General features: G+C 43.5%; 1 protein-coding gene across 1 annotated transcript; it reads right to left on the bottom strand.

The window, feature by feature from the left end:
* Nucleotides 1-10218: 10218 nt before the first annotated feature.
* LOC115084264 (guanine nucleotide-binding protein G(I)/G(S)/G(O) subunit gamma-11-like) lies at nucleotides 10219-18376 on the bottom strand. The gene is given in 3 exon segments (XM_029588897.1): nucleotides 10219-11330; nucleotides 18185-18295; nucleotides 18297-18376. Coding segments are annotated over 3 exon segments (285 nt in total). The 5' UTR covers nucleotides 18345-18376; the 3' UTR covers nucleotides 10219-11204.
* Nucleotides 18377-18987: the final 611 nt, after the last annotated feature.

Here is an 18987-nt window from a genome sequence, read left to right as displayed (position 1 = left end):
GCGCCGTGGCCCTTTGCCCTTATCATGTGACAGGGCAAAGGTAGCGCCGGCGCCATTTTGATTCCTAGCTCCCGACGTCATGCGTCCAGGAGATCGCTCCCGGACCCCCGCTGGACCCCAGGGACTTTTGGCCAGCTTGGGGGGGCCTCCTGATCCCCACAAGACTTGCCAAAAGTCCAGCGGGGGTCCGGGAACGACCTCCTAAACTCGAATCGTTTTGCCGTACAGCAAAATGGCGCCGACCTTACGGCATGGTCGGCACCATTTTGCTTTACGGCAAAACGATTCGAGTTTAGGAGGTCGTTCCCGGACCCCCGCTGGACTTTTGGCAAGTCTTGTGGGGGTCAGGAGGCCCCCCCAAGCTGGCCAAAAGTCCCTTGGGATCCAGCGGGGGTCCGGGAGCGATCTCCTACGCTCCTGACGTCGGGGGACAAAAAAAACAAAATGGCGCCAGCGCCACCTTTGCCCTGCTGTCATATGACAGGGCAAAGGTAGCGCCGGCGCCATTTCTACAACGTACCGGAGGTCCGAGAGTAAAAGATCACACCGGGACCCTCCCTCTGGACCCCAGGAAATTTAAGGCATTTTGGGGGAGGGGTTCGGGAGGGTGGGGTATTTATTTTAAAGGGTCGGGGTGGGTTTAGGGATGTTTTAGTGTGCCGGTTTTCCCGCCCTCCCCCGATTTACGATTTACACGATATTTTAAAAAACAAAACTGCGACGATAAGATTCCCTCCCCCCCCCCCAGCCGAAATCGATCGTTAAGACGATCGATCACACGATTCACATCTCTACTGTGGAATAGTACGCTGACCCGGAGGGATGTCAGATGTAGAGTGAAATACTCTACCTTTCCCTTTCTGTTTTGGGGGCATATCAAGTCACAAGTATTTATAAAGACGACTTACCCGGGGCGAGGCAGACACAGGGGCCAAGCCGCAAATTCAAATCCTCTCCCTGACCAGATCAAGAGAGCTTACTCAGGAAGTTTCAAAATCCGTTTTCCTCAGTTATAGATGTTAGGAATCAGGTTTTCTTGTTCCAGTTTGCACAAAGCCGCGTGCCCCTTTGGTGCGCGCTAAAGGGCCACTTTAAAGGCCCCTCTGAAGACCCAACAGCTGATGTCAAGGGCAGGGTTCAGGCTGTCCATGGTTGGGGCCCGTCGGAGCTTGCTTCCGTTCACTCCCGGTGTTAGGAGTTCAACCCTCCTTCGGCTCTCACTCTCTCTCCCAGCCCAAAGGTCTCTCACCACAAAGGGCCACTTTAAAGGCCCCTCTGAAGACCCAACAGCTGATGTCAAGGGCAGGGTTCAGGCTGTCCGTGGCTGGGGCCCGTCGGAGATTGCTTCCATTCACTCACGGTTAGAAGTTCAACCCTCCTTCGGCTCTCACTCTCTCTCCCAGCCCTTCCTTGAATAATTTATTTATTATGTATTCATGATTTTAGATCATATAGGTACAAATACTTCTGATGAATACTCATTGTAGATATCCTGAAAACCAGACTTGTTTGCAGCACTCATTGAGAGCCCAGGGATTATAGTTGTATGAAGAATGACATTCTGCCCATGCACAGCATATGCCCAATATTCTGAATCAAAGAAAGTTACCCTTTAGAGTATCACTTTTCCACCGTAGTTCTAAATAATTTAAAATCTATTTTAGCAACACAGACATAACTTTTTAAAAACTTTTTTAAACTTTTAGTGTTTTCAGTCAGAGTGTGACCTTTTACTGTTTGATCTTCATTTTTAACCAATAGCTTAGTCTGTGTGGCCAGTTTGCTACAGCAATAAAAATGTCTTCTTCCATTTACCTGTGCTGTGGAAACTTTATGCTTCCCTGTACTATACAGATCTTAAGATGGTAATTCATGCTTTCATCTGCTCCAGACTATTGCAGTGCTCAGCACTTTTCCTTGCAAAAATGTCTGCTGATTGCAAAGTGCCGCAGCAAGGCTTATCTCAGATATTTTGATGAAAGAGACAAATTGCCCTTCCACCATAAACTGTCAGCCACCTGCTACAATTAGTATTTTGTGTTCAGTATAGGAAGCTGTACATTAAGACCTTGCATATCTAGGGAAATTTCACATCTGTGTCCCATCACACTCTTTAAGGTTTTCTGGGGGGAATCTGCTAGTTAGCCTGTGGGGTAAGCTTGCACCTGCCTGGTACTGTCTTCTCAGTTCCAAAGCCCAGTTGTTGGAATATATACACCTCAAGGACTTAACATATGCTCTTCCCTAATCAATCATCTTCTGGAAAATGAAAACCTTTTCGGTTTTAAATTAACTCTGCCCAGGCTGGCCCGCTGGCTCAGTGCCAAGCACTGCGTGATACCATGCAGATGGTCCAAGTCTGATCCCTGGGCTGACAGGAGTTGGGGATGCAGAGCAGGCAGCATTCATTCAAACTGCTTAAGGGAAAGAGGCCCGGTTGTGCAACACCTAGTGTCCGGACATAGGGTCTATGCTTTTAGGATTGCAAAAGGAATCCTGGTGGGTCCTTGGCTGAGGACTGTTGCTGCAGTGATTGGCCTAAAAAGAGTTGGGAGGAGGATATAAAATAGGGGAAAACTATGGGTGGTTGTGCATGAAAGTTCAGGGAGCTGCAGCCCAATGGAGGCCCATTCTGATTGAGCTGGAAGCCCAAAAGGAGTAGGAAAAAGCTGAAGGCCAATAAATAAAATAGGCTGTGTCCTCTCTTCCCCATTAATTGGCATGCTATTTGTAGCTATAAATTAGTATATAGGAACATATGATTTGTCCTACTGGGTCATGTCAAAGTTCAATCAAGCCCAGTATCCTATTTTCAACAATGACCTGTTCAGGACACAATTACCTGGCAGCACCCATGCTGCTTATTCCGGAGATAAGCAGTATATTTCTACAACTCCACCTTAATAATGGCACTTTAATAATGGTTTATGGATTTTTTCTCCAGGAACTTGTCCAAACCTTTTTTAAACCCAACTGCACTAACAACTTTTACCACATCCTCTGGCAGCGAATTCCAGAGCTTAAGTATGCATTGAATAAAAAATATATTTTCTCTTATTAGTTTTAAATATATCTCCTAGTAACTTCATTGTTTCACATTTTCTCATTCCACTCCACTCATTATTTTATAGACTTCTGTTATATCTCCCCCTCAGTTGTCTCTTTTCCAAGCTGAAGAGTCCTAACCTCTTTAGCCTTTCCTCATAGGAGAATCGTTCCATCCCCTTTATCATTTTGGTCACCCTTCTCTGTACCTTTTCTAATTTTACTATATCTTTTTTGAGATTTGGTGATCAAAACTGCACATACTACTCAAGATGAAGTCATACCATGCAGCAATACAAAGGCATTATCATGTTCTCTGTTTTATTCTTCATTCCATTCCTAATAATTTCAAACATGCCATTTGTTTTCTTGGCTGCTGCTGCTGTACACTGAGCAGAAGATTTCAACCTACAGTATTATCAACAATGATGCCTAGATCCTTTTGCTGAATGGTGGCTTCTAATGTAGAACCTTGCATTGTGTAGCTACATTTGGGTTACTCTTCCCTAAGTGCATCATTTTGCACTTGTTCACATTAAATTTTGTTTGCTATTTGCATGCCCAGTCTCCAAGTTTTGCAAGGTCTGCTTGCAATTTCTCACAGTCTTCATGTGATTTAACAACTTTGAATACGGTAATTTTGTGTCATCGGCAATTGTATTACCTCACTCATTCCCATCTCCAGGTCATTACTAAATATATTGAAAAGCAGTGGTCCCAGAAAAGATCCCTGGAGCTCTCCAGTATTCACTGTTCTCCTTTGAGAAATTTTACCATTTAGCTATACTTTCTGTTTTCTGTCTTTTAACCAGTTCCTAATCCATAATAGGACAATGCCTCCTATCCCATGACTTTTTAATTTCCTAAGAAGTCTCTCATGAGGGATTTTGTCAAATGCTTTCCGGAAATCCAGGTATGCTATACATCTGGCTGACCTTTATCCACAGGTTTATTTACACCCTCAAAGGAAAATGTAGCAGATTGGTGATGCAAGACTTCCCTTGGTTAAATCCATATTGGCTTTGTCCCAATAAAAATACGCCTATCTTTATATTCAGTAATTTTGTTCTTTATGATAATTTCTATTATTTTTCCTAACACAGACATCAGACTCACTGGTCTGTAATTTCCTGGATCACCGCTTTATCCTTTTTTAAAAACTGGTGTTATATTGGCAATCCTCCATAGACAATTTGAATTATAGTATAAACTATCATTACAACAGCAGGGCCGCAATTTCATTTTTCAGTTCTTTTAGCACTCTAGGAAGTATACCAGCTGGTCCAGGTGATTTGCTACTCTTTAATTTGTCAGTTTGCCCTAGTACATCCTTGTACACTAATGGGTACATTTTAAAACACAGCGCGCGAGCGTACTTTTGTTCGCGCACCAGGTGTATCAGGCGCACCAGGCGTATCTTATAAAATCCGGGGTCGGCGCGCGCAAGGGGGTGCACATTTGTGCAACTTGCTTGCGCCGAGCCCTGTGCGTACTGCCCATTCCCTTCTACCTCCCTCCACCTTCCCCTACCTAACCCATCCCCCCGGCCCTATCTAAACCCCCCCCCCTACCTCTGTCGCATAAGTTACGCCTGCTCGAGGCAGGCGTAACTTTGCGCGCACCTGGCCGGCTGCTGCGCGCCATGTTCCGGTCTGGAGGCTGGTCCGGAGGCCGCGGCCACATCCTCAGAACACCCCCAGGCTGAAACCATGCCCGCGGCACAGCCCCCAGATGACGCGCCGACCGCGTCACGCCCCCCCGACACGCCCCCGGATGACGTGCCAACCACGTCACGCCCCCCGACATGCCCACCCCAAGAAAGCCCCGGGATTTACGTGCATCCTAGGGCTTTGCGCGTGCCGGAAGCCTATGCAATATAGGCTCGGCGCGCGCAGGGACGTTTTAAAAGGGTTACGCGCGTACCTTATGTGCGTAACCCTTTTAAAATCCGGCCCTAAGGTTTGTTTCATTTCCTATGAATTATCACCTTTGAATATCATTTCTGGCTTGGGCAACTTTCTTACATCTTTCACAATGAAGACTGAAGCAAATAATTCATTTAGTCTCTCTCACTCTCTCTGCTATAGCTTTGTCATTCCTAAGTGTCCTATTACTCCATCCTTGATCAACTAATGGTCTAACTGACTCCCTCGCAGACTTTCTACTTCAAATGTTCTTGAAAAAGGTTTATTATGAGCTTTTGCTTCCATTGCAAGCTTATTTTCAAATTCTTTCTTTGCCTTCCTTATTAATGCTTTGCATCTAACTTGCCAGTGCTTATGCTGTTTCCTGTTTTCTTCATTCGGATCCCTTTTCCATTTCTTGAAAATGGTCTTTTAGATATTATAGCCTCTCTCACCTCATCTTTTAACCTTGCCAGTAGTCATTTAGCCTTCCTTCTTCCTTTTCTATTGCATGGAATACATCTGGTCTGGACTTCTAAGATGGTATTTTTAAAAAACATTCATGCCTGATGTAAATGTTTGACCTTTGCAGCTGCTCCTTTGAGTTTTTCCTAACCATTTTCCTCATTTTATCCTAGTCACCCTTTTGAAAGTTAAATGCTGTTGCAGTAGACTTCTTTAATGTCCTCCCTCCATTTAAATCAAATTTGATCATATGATCACCATTGCCAAGTGGCTCCAGCACAGTTATGTCTAGCACCAAATCCTATGATCCACTAAGGACAAGTCTAAAACAGTTTCCTCTTGTTGGATCTAGTAGTCATTTATTTCATCTCAGAACTTTACTTCTCTAGCATGTCTTGATGTGACATTCACCCAGTCAATAATAGGGTAATTGAAATCACTGTACTGCTGATTTTGTTAGCTTCCCTTATTTCTCTAAGTATTTCATTGTCTGCTGTTCATTCTGGCCAGGTGGACAGTAATACACCCCCACTGCTCTTCTAGTCCCTTTTCTCCTAGAATTTCTATCCATAAAGATTCAATATTTAATTTTGTTTCCTGCAGAACTTTTATCTGGTTTGACTCCGTGCCCTCTTTAATATATAGTGCCGGCCCTCCACCAGTTTGATCCATCCTATCAATTTGATCTAACTCATACCCTGGTATCACAGCGTCCATTGATTATTATCCTTCCACCAGGTATCTGAGATGCCAATCATAACTACCTCTTCATCCAGTGCTATACACTCTAACTCTCCCATTTTATTTTTTTAGACTTCCAGCATTTGTATACATATGTTTCAAAGAATGTTTTTTTGTTTGTATTAACAGCCTGTTTATTAATTGAAGGGGTAATTTGGAATCTTTCTGCTCTGTCTGCCCTTTACTTAAAGGCACTTGATCCACTTTAGCATTTATTGCAACCTCTCTACTAGAATGCCCTAGTAATTTCCCTGTTCTGTTAGTATCCTTCAGAGATACATCATTCTGAACTATGTGCTGCTGAGTGACTGACAGATTTCCCCATCGATCTAGTTTAAAAGCTGCATTATCTTCTTTCTAAAGGTTAGTGCCAGCAGCCTGGTTCCACCCTGGTTAAGGTGGAGCCTATCCTTTTTAGTTGACAACAGTATATAAATATTTGTTTAGTTTGGTTTATTTCTTGATTAATCACATTTTTGTATTTGTAAATCAGAGTAATGTAAAATAGTTTAAAACTAACATAGCATAACAAAATAGTAATAATAACATAATAAAACAAAGATAAAGCATAAAAATATGTAAAAACATAATAAAATCAAACAACAAAGAAATATAACACTGAAATCCACAAAGATTAAATGAAAGTGTTTTCTTCAGCCAGCTTCAAGTTTGAAGGATCCATTGGATTCCTTACTAAACAGTGTGTCTGGTAGACAGTTGGTAGTGAGAGTAACTGGCAGAGTGAACTGGCAGGACTGAACCTGCAGGGGGAAAAAGAAGTGGAGCTTCCACATGCCTCAGCTGACAGAAGGACTGCCTCTTAATACAGATCACATTTCCCTCTTGCGAATGTCCTGAGTCTATCTGAAGGGGAAGAGATAAATTAAGAGAAGAATCTGTGAAAAAGTCAGCTCTTCTAGACAACCTTCAGCAGATATTGGATCTAGACTCCAATTCAGCTGGCAAAATCATTGCTTGGGGTCATAGGTGTGTCCCCATGGATTAAAAAGAAAAAACCATAGCTGCTTCCAAAGCCTGCACTGCCTCCTTCATGTGGCCAGCTGATGTGTCAATAGCAAGCCCACACGTCCTTCAATGGCCACATGTGCTTGCTTGCTTTCTGAGATGAGACCACAGAGCAGGAGGTACAGTGAAGCAATGCAACTGCCCAGTACAAGCACAGTCACGTGATCTCCCCATCCTCCCTTTCTCAACTGCTGCTGGCTCAGGCCCTAAAAGATGTGTTACTATTGTCGATCAGGACTCTGTTTCCCTCTTCCCCTCCTATAGTTTTTTCTCATCTCCACCACTGCTACTAGTCCAGATTTCAAAATATACTGCTGTTTCAGGCTTGCTCTCCACCCCTGCTGCTGCAATCACCTGCCACTAGGGATGTGCAATGGTTTTTTGACAATTAGGAAATTCATACAATATTTCCTAAATTGTCATGGATCGGGAAACCAATAAAACGATCGCATTTCCTCCGAATTTTCGTTCAAAAATTGTTTTTTGAGCTAGTGTGCACCAACAAAAATAACAAAAATTAATGGTTTTTTTTAGTGCGCACTAAACCGAAAAAATGATTTTTGATGAAAAAAAATGCAGATCCGCGGGAAAACGAGATTTTCCCTCAGCCACACGAACCCGAAAGCGAAAACAATCGGGCACCTGATGCACATCTCTACCTGCCACTATCAGTGTGGACATGGCATGAGAGGGTGGATTGAGTGGAAGGAGGGTTTGAGGGAGAAGAAAAGGTACAAACTTGGGGATATGTAAGAGAGGAGATGGGTTGTAGGAAGTGAGAGAGAATTTGGGAGATGACAGTGTGACTGGTATGAGAAAGAGAGAGGGGATGAGATGGGTGAGAGAGAGGGGAGGATAGGAAGGATTGACTGTGAGGGGGAAGGAGAGAGAGCAGATGGAATTGGGAATAATAGAAAGGACTGACTATGAGGAGTGAGAGTGAGGCTGGGTTGGCAGAGAGGACTGACTGCAAGGTGGGAGAAGGAATGACAGGAGATGGACTGTGCGGTATGAGAGTAGATGGGTTGGAGGATAGAAAGAGGGGATGGCAGAAAGGATTGACTGTTGGGGGATCTAAAAGAGAGGATCTGGAGTTGTGAGTGCAGGGTGTGTGTGTGTGTGTGTGTGTGTGTGAGTGAGAGAGAGAGAGAGACTGAGGTAGCAGAGAGTGAGACACTTTTTTGGTTGGATGGTACAGGGAGGCTTGCACTCCACAGGGAGAGAAGACGAGGGAAAGAGAAAGTAAAAGTCAAAGTAGGTAAAAAAAAAGCCAAAAATAATAAAGGAAAAACGAAAAATCATAAAAAAGGCAAACAAAAGTCTAGTGTGTCTGTTACAGTTGCTCAGGGAGGCAATGTGCAAATGCGTGTTTCAATTGCCCCGAGAGGGGTGGGGAGTATAATTGTGTTGCACTTGCTCATGGGGGTATGTGTGCAAACTTTTTTTTCTTCTATACATTCTTAAGGCCTTTCCACGTATACATAACTGGCCTTCCCTGCTTCCACCCTCCCCCTCTTCACTCTTCCCACTCCCCCTTGGTCACTGTCTGGTGTCATGTGAATTTTCAAATGGTACAACGGGGTCACATAGGAGTAAAGATGTTGAAGCCCTGATCTAGAGAGAAAATAAGAGGAATGTGTTCAGGCCTATCAGGAGCAATATATTGAACTGTTTTATTTTCTGATTTTTTTTGCAGAATCAGCAGACTTCATATGCAACACAGTACCTCTGATTTAATGAGTCCCAGCTTAAGATTGCCCTCTTGCAGTAACAATATAGGCAGAAAATGAAATCTTTAGTAGAAATAAATGCTGAGGCACAATCAAAATGTTTGTTTTCAAAGCCAGCAACCATTGCCCTTGTACAGCCTGCCACTACATTTTAATTAATGCTGCTATATGAAATTAAAATAAAGAAGACAACACATTGGAAAATCCAAAAATCTTTCTGAAAGCAGTTTTCCATGTGAAATACTGCTGCATTAAGAAGACCATTAGAATTGCTAAGGTATTTCCAGGTGCTTCTCCTCATTGTGCTAAATGTTGAAGTTTGGTAATCTTATGTTATGCTTTGGTCATGCAAGCATATACAATTGCTCAGATCTCAAATCACTACCAGTTTGATCAAACAAATATTAGCAAGAAATCCAAATTCACGAGATATGATGCTCACATTAGACACTCGGGATTTGAGATTATTCAAAATTTAATTTATACTTTTGTGCTAGCTGTAAGTTCCCTATTCCACATAACCATTTCCTTCTCCATTCTTTTGCTCTACTTATGCTCTACTCATTGTATTTTATATTTGCTGTAAACTCAAACCTATTGTAACATGCTTTGAACTCACTAAGTGGAAAAGTGTGACATAAATAAATGATGATGATAATGACAATGTAAAGACAGCAAAACTGATGCAAGTAAGAGAGAGAGAGAGCATTATCCCTAGCCGGTCCAATATTATAGAACACAATGCCACTCGAAATAAGATTAATGAAAGATTTAAAACTCTTCAAAAAAAGTTTAAAAACATGGCTCTTCAAAAAAGCTTTTCACAGTGAGCGTGGGGAGTAAGAAATACTAACGGACAAGAAAAAGAACTCTGACACACAGTTAAAAGTTAACAAATAGCAGTTATCCCTCCTTTATTATTTTTTCTCGTACCTAAAGATTAATATACAAGAGTACAGTATATCTCATATATGGATATTCTATTAGTCATATAAATGGAAATTCCAAACCACGATCCATTTGAATCATGTAACCAAAAATGTATTGGCACCTACTAGCTAATTTATAATCCAAACCAGACTTATTTATGTGCCTATCTGTAAACCGTTGTGATGGTATACCACTAAACGACGGTATAAAAAAAGTTTTTAAATAAATAAATAGATAAATAAAATAAATGATGATGAAATGTACAGCAATTCTCTGAGAAGGAATTTCTGCATCATAGGAAATGTGCTTGAAAGAATTAAAAGCTATTGCTCCTTTGTGGAAACCTGTCTACAAAAGAAGACAGTAGAAAACTAGCATTTGACCCACTTTTAATCTTTAATAATGTCACTGGACAATATACATTGTGCCAAAGAATAGCATTACTGAGGCTAATCTGTAATATTATTTTCCTAACCTCACAAAATGACAACTGGGAGTTTAAAAGTTGCAGTCTATATGATGCTTACACTTTAGTGCTATTAATTGTAGTGAATGCATAATAATATTTTCACTGACTATACCAGATGATAACTGTGCTCTAAGACACTGCTATAGATGAAAGATTCTGTCTTGAGCCATTGGTAGTTCTGCAACTCATCTGTTAGTATAATCTGCTGCATATATTTCCTGCTATGCTGGAAAATGTATTTAAAAAGTTTCTCTCAAAAAAATTACAATGACATTATGTTTTTAGGCTTCTAACTTGTAAAATTTAGAACTAAAAATTGTATGTGCACAAGTAAATCCTCAGAGGATAGAATGAAATATCTGCCAACCCAGTTCAAATATTGTTCAAAGTTTCCAGAACTTGTATCATATGTGACTTTTTTTCATTTAAAAAAAAAAAATTAAGTCTCTCCAACAAGTTAAAGTTCATTTTTTTCCTAATTTTATTAAAGTTGTAAAAATCAACTATATATTTCAGATGAACATACTCAGCAAATTATTTTATAGTACTAGATAGCATCTTTAAATTTACTCTCTAATATCAAGGAAATAGTTGATTTTGTCCATATGTATTTTATTCAATAAGACCATAGTAAGCACAAACTAAGAAACAAAATACTATACCTGGACACAAAGGCAAAGTATGACATCTTTGAATACAATGTATTTTTTCCTCTAAGGACGACTGCTAATGAAAAAGTATTAGGCATAATTATACTTTACTCAATAAACAAGATTGTTCATTCAGACTGGAACCATATTTATTAATCCATTTATGAGCTTAGCAAGAGCCCTCGTTCCTAGGATGCACTATTTTAAAGAAGATAAAGCAGGTGTCAGTCCCGGAATAAGAGCTTTATGCAATGACACAACCTCCTTTCTCTTTGAAGGGATTTTTGTCCTCGGGAATACCCTTCACCAAAGGATCTTCTCCAGAATTTTCTTCAATGTAATTCTTAATTTCTTCTGAACACTTGGACACCTTAATCCAAAGAATTAATACAAATGCGTCTGATTACTGCAGTAATTTGCTTTGCTAAGAGCATTCTTGATTCAAAACATTTATCTAAACATCTAGTCTCACAATGAGTAACTTTTGACCAGAAATGTCAGCAGGGAAACATGCTATCCATTCAATTAATGCTTGAAAATCATTCTCATTAAGAATAAATCTAAACAAATATAATGATACTGTATGGATTGTCCACTATCTTACTATCCTTCTATATGAACTCAGGATTTAGGGATAAAATGCAATTACACAACAGGAGAAAACTAAAAGTCCCTTAGTGAATGGCTTTCTCAGTCTAAAAGGTATCACACATATCATATAGCAGAGGTGGTCAACCTGTGGCTCAGGAGCCACATATGGCTCTTTGTTATGCAAAATGTGGCTTTTCCCCTCCTGTTACCTGAAGGAGAAGAGCCAAACCTGGACAGCATTGCAGAGGAAAGGCGGAGAGTGGCTGGAGCAAGGAGAACAGTATAGCCAAGCAAAGAGGAGAAAACTAAATTCCTGATCCAGCCTCTCTGCCCCATCCTATCCACTTTCACCCTACCTGCTGCCTGGAGCTCAAAGGGTAATATGCTGGGATGAGGTAAAGAGGGCTGAATGTCATCTTCTTCCCTTCTGCTTGAAATCAGCAATGGAAATTTGGCTTTCTGGTCGCTTATTTCCTCCCTAAGGTCTATGCTCTCATTGTTCAGCAGCAGTGTGAGGGACCCAGGGCTAAGGTGGGAGGAACAGAGGAAGGGAGAGGGGGTTGGCAAGCAAGCATACAGGGTTGCTTGAGAGCCATGTACGAGTAGGGGTTGTGTGTGAAATACTGTGGAGGAAGTAGAAAGGATTTGAAAGAATTGGGTGAAAGGTGGTAGTGGTGTACAAAAAAGCCAGAGAGGGAGGGTGTGTATGAAAGAAAACCAAAAGTGATGATGGTGATTTTAAAAGAGTAAAAAATGGTATGAGATGGGGTAGAGGTGGTAATGCGGGTGTGTCTAAAAGCGAGCAGAGATAGTGAAATGTGAATTTGTGTGTGTTGGGGAAGCAGACAGCTGCAGGTAGTGAAGCAGGGAGGAAGAGTGACAGAGCTAGATATGTGCAGGACAGAATGAGAGTCAGAGGTGTAATGGGGGTATAGTGGTGAGAGAAAGAGAGCCAGAAATGGTGATTGGAAAGGGAAGGGTTTGTGAAAGAGACACACAGAGAGTTGATGGGGAGGGTATGAGTATGAGAGCCAGAAGGGGTGATGGTGGAGGGTGTATTAGAGAGAAGCGGAGAAGGTACTAGGGGCAGAAGGAATGAAGGGAGTATTGGGATCATGGACAAACAGAGAGACTGGGTGGGGGCAGGGGATAGGGTGTGGAGAGAGAATGAGAGAGGGGTGGAGGCAGAATAACAGAGAGGGAGGGGGCTTGTGGATGCTGGTGTTGGACAGAGGGTACAGGGAGAAGACTGCATGAGAGAGCAGGGAGAAGACAAATGGAGTAGGAACAAGAGGAAAAGAAGGGATCGAGGGGACATTGGTGCTGCGCAGAGGGTGGGGAGATAGAAAGATGGGGGATAACATAGCACAAGATGTGAGGTCTAAGATGTTCTGCTGGGTCCACTGAGCCTCTGTGTTTGTACTTGTGATGGGTGGAGGATGATATGCTGGTCCTGCCAAGAGAGAAATGGTGTAGGGGGAAAGAGTGGGGCAATTTGAGAGACTAGATGAAACAGAATGGAAGGACTGAGAGACTGGTTGGGACACATTGAGGAAACTGAATGAGGGACAGACTGGTAGGCAGAGGATGGGGGAACTGAGAACAAGAAAGAGACTGGTGGGAGGGTTGAGAAAGGCTGCTTGGAACAAGGAGTGGGGTCTGAGAGAGAGAGAGAGAGAGTAATGGGGGCAGGAGGGGATGTCCTATGAGTGTATGCTGCTATCTAATATGTTGTACCCATTTCATATTCAAATAAAGCGGGTAATAAATCCAAATAATAACTGATCGAGAGGGAGAAAGAGGCTGACTGGGATAGGTGGGAGGATCGAGAGAGACTGTTCGGAACAGGTTGAGTGAATTGAAAGGAACTGGTGGGAGGAAACTAGAGGTGTGCATCCGTTTTCCACGTATTTGTAATCCGTAACTTATTTTTTGCTATCTGATAAATACGTGGGGAGGCAAAACGCATCGCGACCCCCCACGTATTTAAGATATCTGTTTTATTCGGCCTCCTAAATAAAAATTTAAACCCCCCACCCTCCTGACCCCCCCCAAGACTTACCAAAACTCCCTGGTGGTCCAGCGGGGAGTCAGGAAGCCATCGCTGCACTCGTTTGCCGGTTTCATCACGGCGCCGATAGCCTGTGTCACAGGGGCTACCGGTGCCATTGGTCAGTCCCTGTCACATGGTCACCGGCGCCATCTTGTGCTCCTACCATGTGACAGGGGCTGATCAATGGCACCGGTAGCCCCTGTGACATAGTATGGGCAAAGGCTATTGGCGCCATTTTGAGTCTTGGCGTCGGATGGCAGGTCGCTCCAGGACCCCCGTTGGACCCACAGGGACTTTTGGCCAGCTTGGGGGGGCCTCCTGACCCCCACAAGACTTGCCAAAAGTCCAGCGGGGGTCCGGGAGCGACCTCCTTTCATGCTGGCCGGCCGATCCCAATACTCAAAATGACACCGATCGCCTTTGCCCTCACTATGACGGTGATCGGCGCCATTTTGAGTATTGGGATCGGCCGGCGTGAAAGGAGTTGCTCCCGGACCCCCGCTGGACTTTTGGCAAGTCTTGTGGGGGTTAGGAGGCCCCCCCAAGCTGGCCAAAAGTCCCTGTGGGTCCAACGGGGGTCCTGGAGCGACCTGCCATCCGACGCCAGGACTCAAAATGGCGCCGATAGCCTTTGCCCATACTATGTCACAGGGGCTTCCGGTGCCATTGGTCAGCCCCTGTCACATGGTAGGAGCACAAGATGGCGCCGGTGACCGTGTGATAGGGACTGACCAATGGCACCGGTAGCCCCTGTGACACAGGCTATCGGCACCGTGATGAAACCGGCAAACGAGTGCAGCGATGGCTTCCTGACTCCCCACTGGACCACCAGGGAGTTTTGGTAAGTCTTGGGGGGGTCAGAAGGGTGGGGGGTTGTAGTTAATTTAGTAGTAACGTATTTACAGATCGACAACTTATTGAATTCTCCATTCTTCCGCATGAAACGGAATTGACCCCCCACGAATACGTATCACGTACGCAACGAAAACTTTTTGCCTGCACATCCCTAGAGGAAACCAGAAAGACTGATTGGGACAGAATGGGGATTACTGATAGAGAGATGATGGTGGAGATGAAGGGGAAGGGGGTCCTCAAAGGAATAGCTGCCCCTCACCTCTGCTCCTCAAGGGCTCCACACACACACACACACACATACCCTCTCCTGTCGTCTCTTGAATACATGAGGCTTTTTGGTACTAGTTCCTTTGCCCTTGGTGCATGAAAGTTTGGCCTCCCCTATCCTATAGCAACATGGGAAAAAACCCATTGTATTTCACCACATGACCGCGTCAGGATTCTGCTTCCTAAATGAAAGGAAGATACATGAATATGAGATGGGGGAAGGGGGGAGAATATATATGTGTCCTCCTAATAACACTTTTGTTTGGTGTACAATTCATACCAAATTTTCAGGACATTGGGGGGCAGATGAGGACTCAGTCATGAATGTTTTAAATTTTATTTTTTATCCATCCATATGTACAGATAGGGGCGGATTTTAAAAGGGTTACGCGCATTTTGCATAGGCTCGGCGGCGCACGCAAGCCCCAGGACGCTCGTAAGTCCCGGGCTTTGCTAGGGGGGCGTGTCGGGGGGGGCATTCCAGGGGGCGTGGCCCAGGCCTCTGGACCAGCCCCCGAGTCGGGTGATGGCGCGCCAGTGGGCCACCAGCGTGTGCGAGTTATGCCTGCTTCGGGCAGGCGTAACTTTGGCGATAAAGGTAGGGGAACGTGGGGGGAGGCGGAGGGAATGGGCAGCGTGCGCAGGGCTCAGCGTGTGCAAGGTGCACAAATATGCACCCCCTTGCGTGCCTGGTGCGCGAACAAAAGTACGCGCTCGTGCTTTTTTAAAAAATGTACCCCATAGTGGACATGCATATGTCCCAGAAAGTAGGATCCTTTAGTTCTGAGTGGACCTTTGTCTTTCATAAGCCCTTTAATGATGAATATTGTAAGATGCACTTATTTATTGACAATAATATACAGGGGTGGATTTCTGTAATGCTCCTGAGACCCTGCAGCCTGTTTACTACAGCTCAGTGTTTCTCAATCTTCTGTATGCCAGGGATCAACTAGCAATCTTCCTTTAATTATGTGGGCCAGTTGCAGTACTGATGAGAAGGGGGGGGGGGAGGAGGGAGGAGGGAGGGGGAGGAGAAGAGAAGAGGTTCCCCCTCCCCCAGAAAATTAAAAAGCCAGGGAGGGGATATAATCCCCTCCCTGGCTATAATCCCTTTCTCTTTAATCTTAGGGGGTCAGTCCTGCAGCTGGTCTGTGTCATTTTAAGAAGTAACTAACCAGTTTTAAAAAATGGTTTTCTAAAAAATAATTGCTCTTATTAGAAAAACTCTTTCCCTATCTCTCGTCCTTCCTTCTCCAGACCAGCCAACAGTATTATCCACAGAAAAGAAAAAAAAATATCCCTATTCTTCCCAGTTGATCACTGAAAAAAAAAAATGCCTCTTCCTCTCTGTTTCCCTCCCCCCAGTCAGCCACCAGCTCATCATTAAAAAAAAAAAAAAAAAAATAAGATAAGAAATTCCTCCTCTTCCCCTCCTTTACCAACCAGCAACACTAGCACAATATCTTTGGTCATTTTTTTTCCCAGTTGGGGCTTGTCCCAAGACCCAATTTCTGGGAGGAGAGCAACTGCAGCTGAATGTTAATAAAGCCCGCGTGAGACTGAGTCAGTGTCTCTTCCAGTCTTAGGCCCCCCACAGTGGCCCGGGTCCTTTCCTGGCTTCTATAAAGGAGGCAGGGCCTGAGATCAGAGTAGACACGGACTCAGTGGCATGCTAGTTTGCTAACATTCGGATGTAGTTGCTCCCCTCCCAGAGATTGGGCCAACTGGGAAAAAAAAAACCAAAAACGATCCACTGGGACAGAGTTAGGGAAAGTCTCTTCTGGCTGTGGTGCAGGATGCAGCTCAGCATGTGCAGCTGCAGGGCAAGTCTTGCTTTCTTCTGATCCTCCTGCAGGCACCATTGCTCTGCAGACCGGCGCTGCTCCTTGGACCAGTGGTTGAGAGTCCCTGCAGTACGTATCCAATAAATCGATGCTATCAAATGAAATGATTTATCTGGCACAACATTTAGGAGTAGCCAAAGCACAGTTACTGCAAATTTCAAAGTAGAGGAACAACAAAAGGTTAAACACCTACATCGGATTTCACGTAAACAGGCACTGAATACGTTTTCAGTGAATTCAAGCCAGCAACCACTAATAATGAAAATATAGTTTGCAGACTGTTTAAAATAAAATCATTACACAAGAACATTATAGTGATGCCAGTAACAGGCAATTAGCAACACATACAAAGCCTTATAATCACATTTATCTGTGGAAATAACTTAAATAAGCATGTATGAGCGCCTAGTATATACTCTATTTTACCACTAAAATTCCATCTCAGAAAGGCAGTGACCCACTATCCCACAGTACATTACTTAGGCAAATTCCTTTTAATTTAAGTATGCTTATATAAGCATTTTATTCCCCCAGTGGGATTCATAAATATAGTAGACTACTGTTGTATGTATTATGGGAGGATTTTGGAATAGTCATAGCACAACCTTCTACTTAATGAGTGAAAGGGAGACAAAGAGTGTTGTTTTAAGTTTCTCAGCTATCATCAACTAGACGCCCCCCTATTTCCTCACAGATAGACATTTTAGTGATTTTGTTTTAAAAATCCTAAGTAAAACACTCAAATGCCCAAGGCAGAGAATGAAAAATTCAGAAAACAAAAAACAGGAAATGACTTTAGTCTGTCATTTTCCTTATGTTGAATGTTTGCATTTGTACAGCCTCGTTTAGTCATGCTGTTAACACAAATTTAGAAAGTAATTAAGAATGTATTTATTTTTTCGTATTTATATTTGCCTTCTGTGACATTTCAAAGCGGGATACATTCAGGTACTGTAGGCATTGAACTCCATATACTTCAGGGTGTAGGTTTCCTTTCAGTCACTGCATTTTTTTTGGACAACCAGGGAGCCCAATATAGTATTTTCCAATGCTAATTATTTGCTGGACTCCCCTTATTCTTTGGCATGCTGTCTGCAATTGATCGGGTATTGGTTTGTTGGTTTTACAGCCCTGCTGCCCTTGTTTCCGGTGTCGGTCCCGCATTGCCACCCCGATCCTCGGCAGCTGGGCTCGGCTTTGGGAGCCCGAAGTAAAACCTGCGAGGCACAGCCCTGGAGGGAGGCTGCTCTCTCACGCCTGCCGCAGGCTGACTCTGGGCAGAGATCCCTGGCCCCCGACTGCGCGCTCTCGCCTTCTCTCGTGGAAGGAAAGTTTATACAAGCAGGTCGGCGCCTTCTCGCTGAGCCCCCCCCGCCCCCGGAGCTGCCTTTTCTTCTAAAACTCAGACTTTCACTTTGGTTCGCTAAAAAGTCAGACTCCCCCGCTGCCGCTGAAAACATGCCAAGGTCTCCAGCCCACGATAACAGCAGTCCTGATCCCGGGCAAGAGCAATGTGTAAGAGTTATTATTATCTGAAATAAACGTCAACAATATTGGAAACAAATCAGGCTCAAGTTTCTCTTACATGTCTGGAAGGGGGAAGGCATTACTTACTAATTGTCTCTCCATCTTCACTTCTTTCTTGAGCTGTTCAACTTCCATTTTTAGTTTATCCTTTTCTGTTAGATCCTCTATGTTGATGACCGGCATCTTCTGATGGGGAGAAAAAAAAAGGGACACCGTTTGCCGATGAGGTTTTACAGACACTGGTCATACTACGTGTTTATGTTGGTAGAGTCCCTAAAGTCTCCAAGGACATGAACTTACTTTTTTTTTTTTCCCTCCCTTTCCAAGCACGAATTCCCTGAAGTGGCAACTTCCTCTCCAGCACTCTCCTCGTCCACCTTCCCCAAACCGCTCCAACAATAGTCCCTCTCTGCGCTTTAAAGTACATCTACATCATCTCCCCTAATCTGATTAAATCAAGGACTTCTGCATCCTCGCCCTCCCATGCAGCAGTGAGACACTTGTAGCAGGAAAGTTGTATACATTATTTTCTCTCATCCCTGCCAGTACAATTTTTTTGTGTTTTTATTTTAGCAGTTGCAGTTTTGGTTTAGGTTTGTTTTTTTCCAATTGTTGCAAACAATAGAACTTCATATAGGCGTAATGGCATAAATCCAGCAATCAGCGTATTTAATCTGGCATTAGTATAGACACAGATGGTACAGAATAGCATGTAATGTCATTAGAAGTGCACTGCAGTATATCTACAAGTGTATGCATATAGACTTGTGAACTGATGGATAATACAGGGAATGGGAGATAAATAAATGCCTTAAATACTTTCGTTATACTGAACAACTAAGGAGGCACACTTGGCATGCTTGTTGGGAAAGGAAACAGATTTTAAGGAA

The sequence above is a fragment of the Rhinatrema bivittatum genome, chromosome 2, assembly GCF_901001135.1.
Source record: "Rhinatrema bivittatum chromosome 2, aRhiBiv1.1, whole genome shotgun sequence".
Lineage (NCBI taxonomy): Eukaryota > Metazoa > Chordata > Amphibia > Gymnophiona > Rhinatrematidae > Rhinatrema > Rhinatrema bivittatum.
This window is presented reverse-complemented; position numbering and strand designations above follow the sequence as displayed.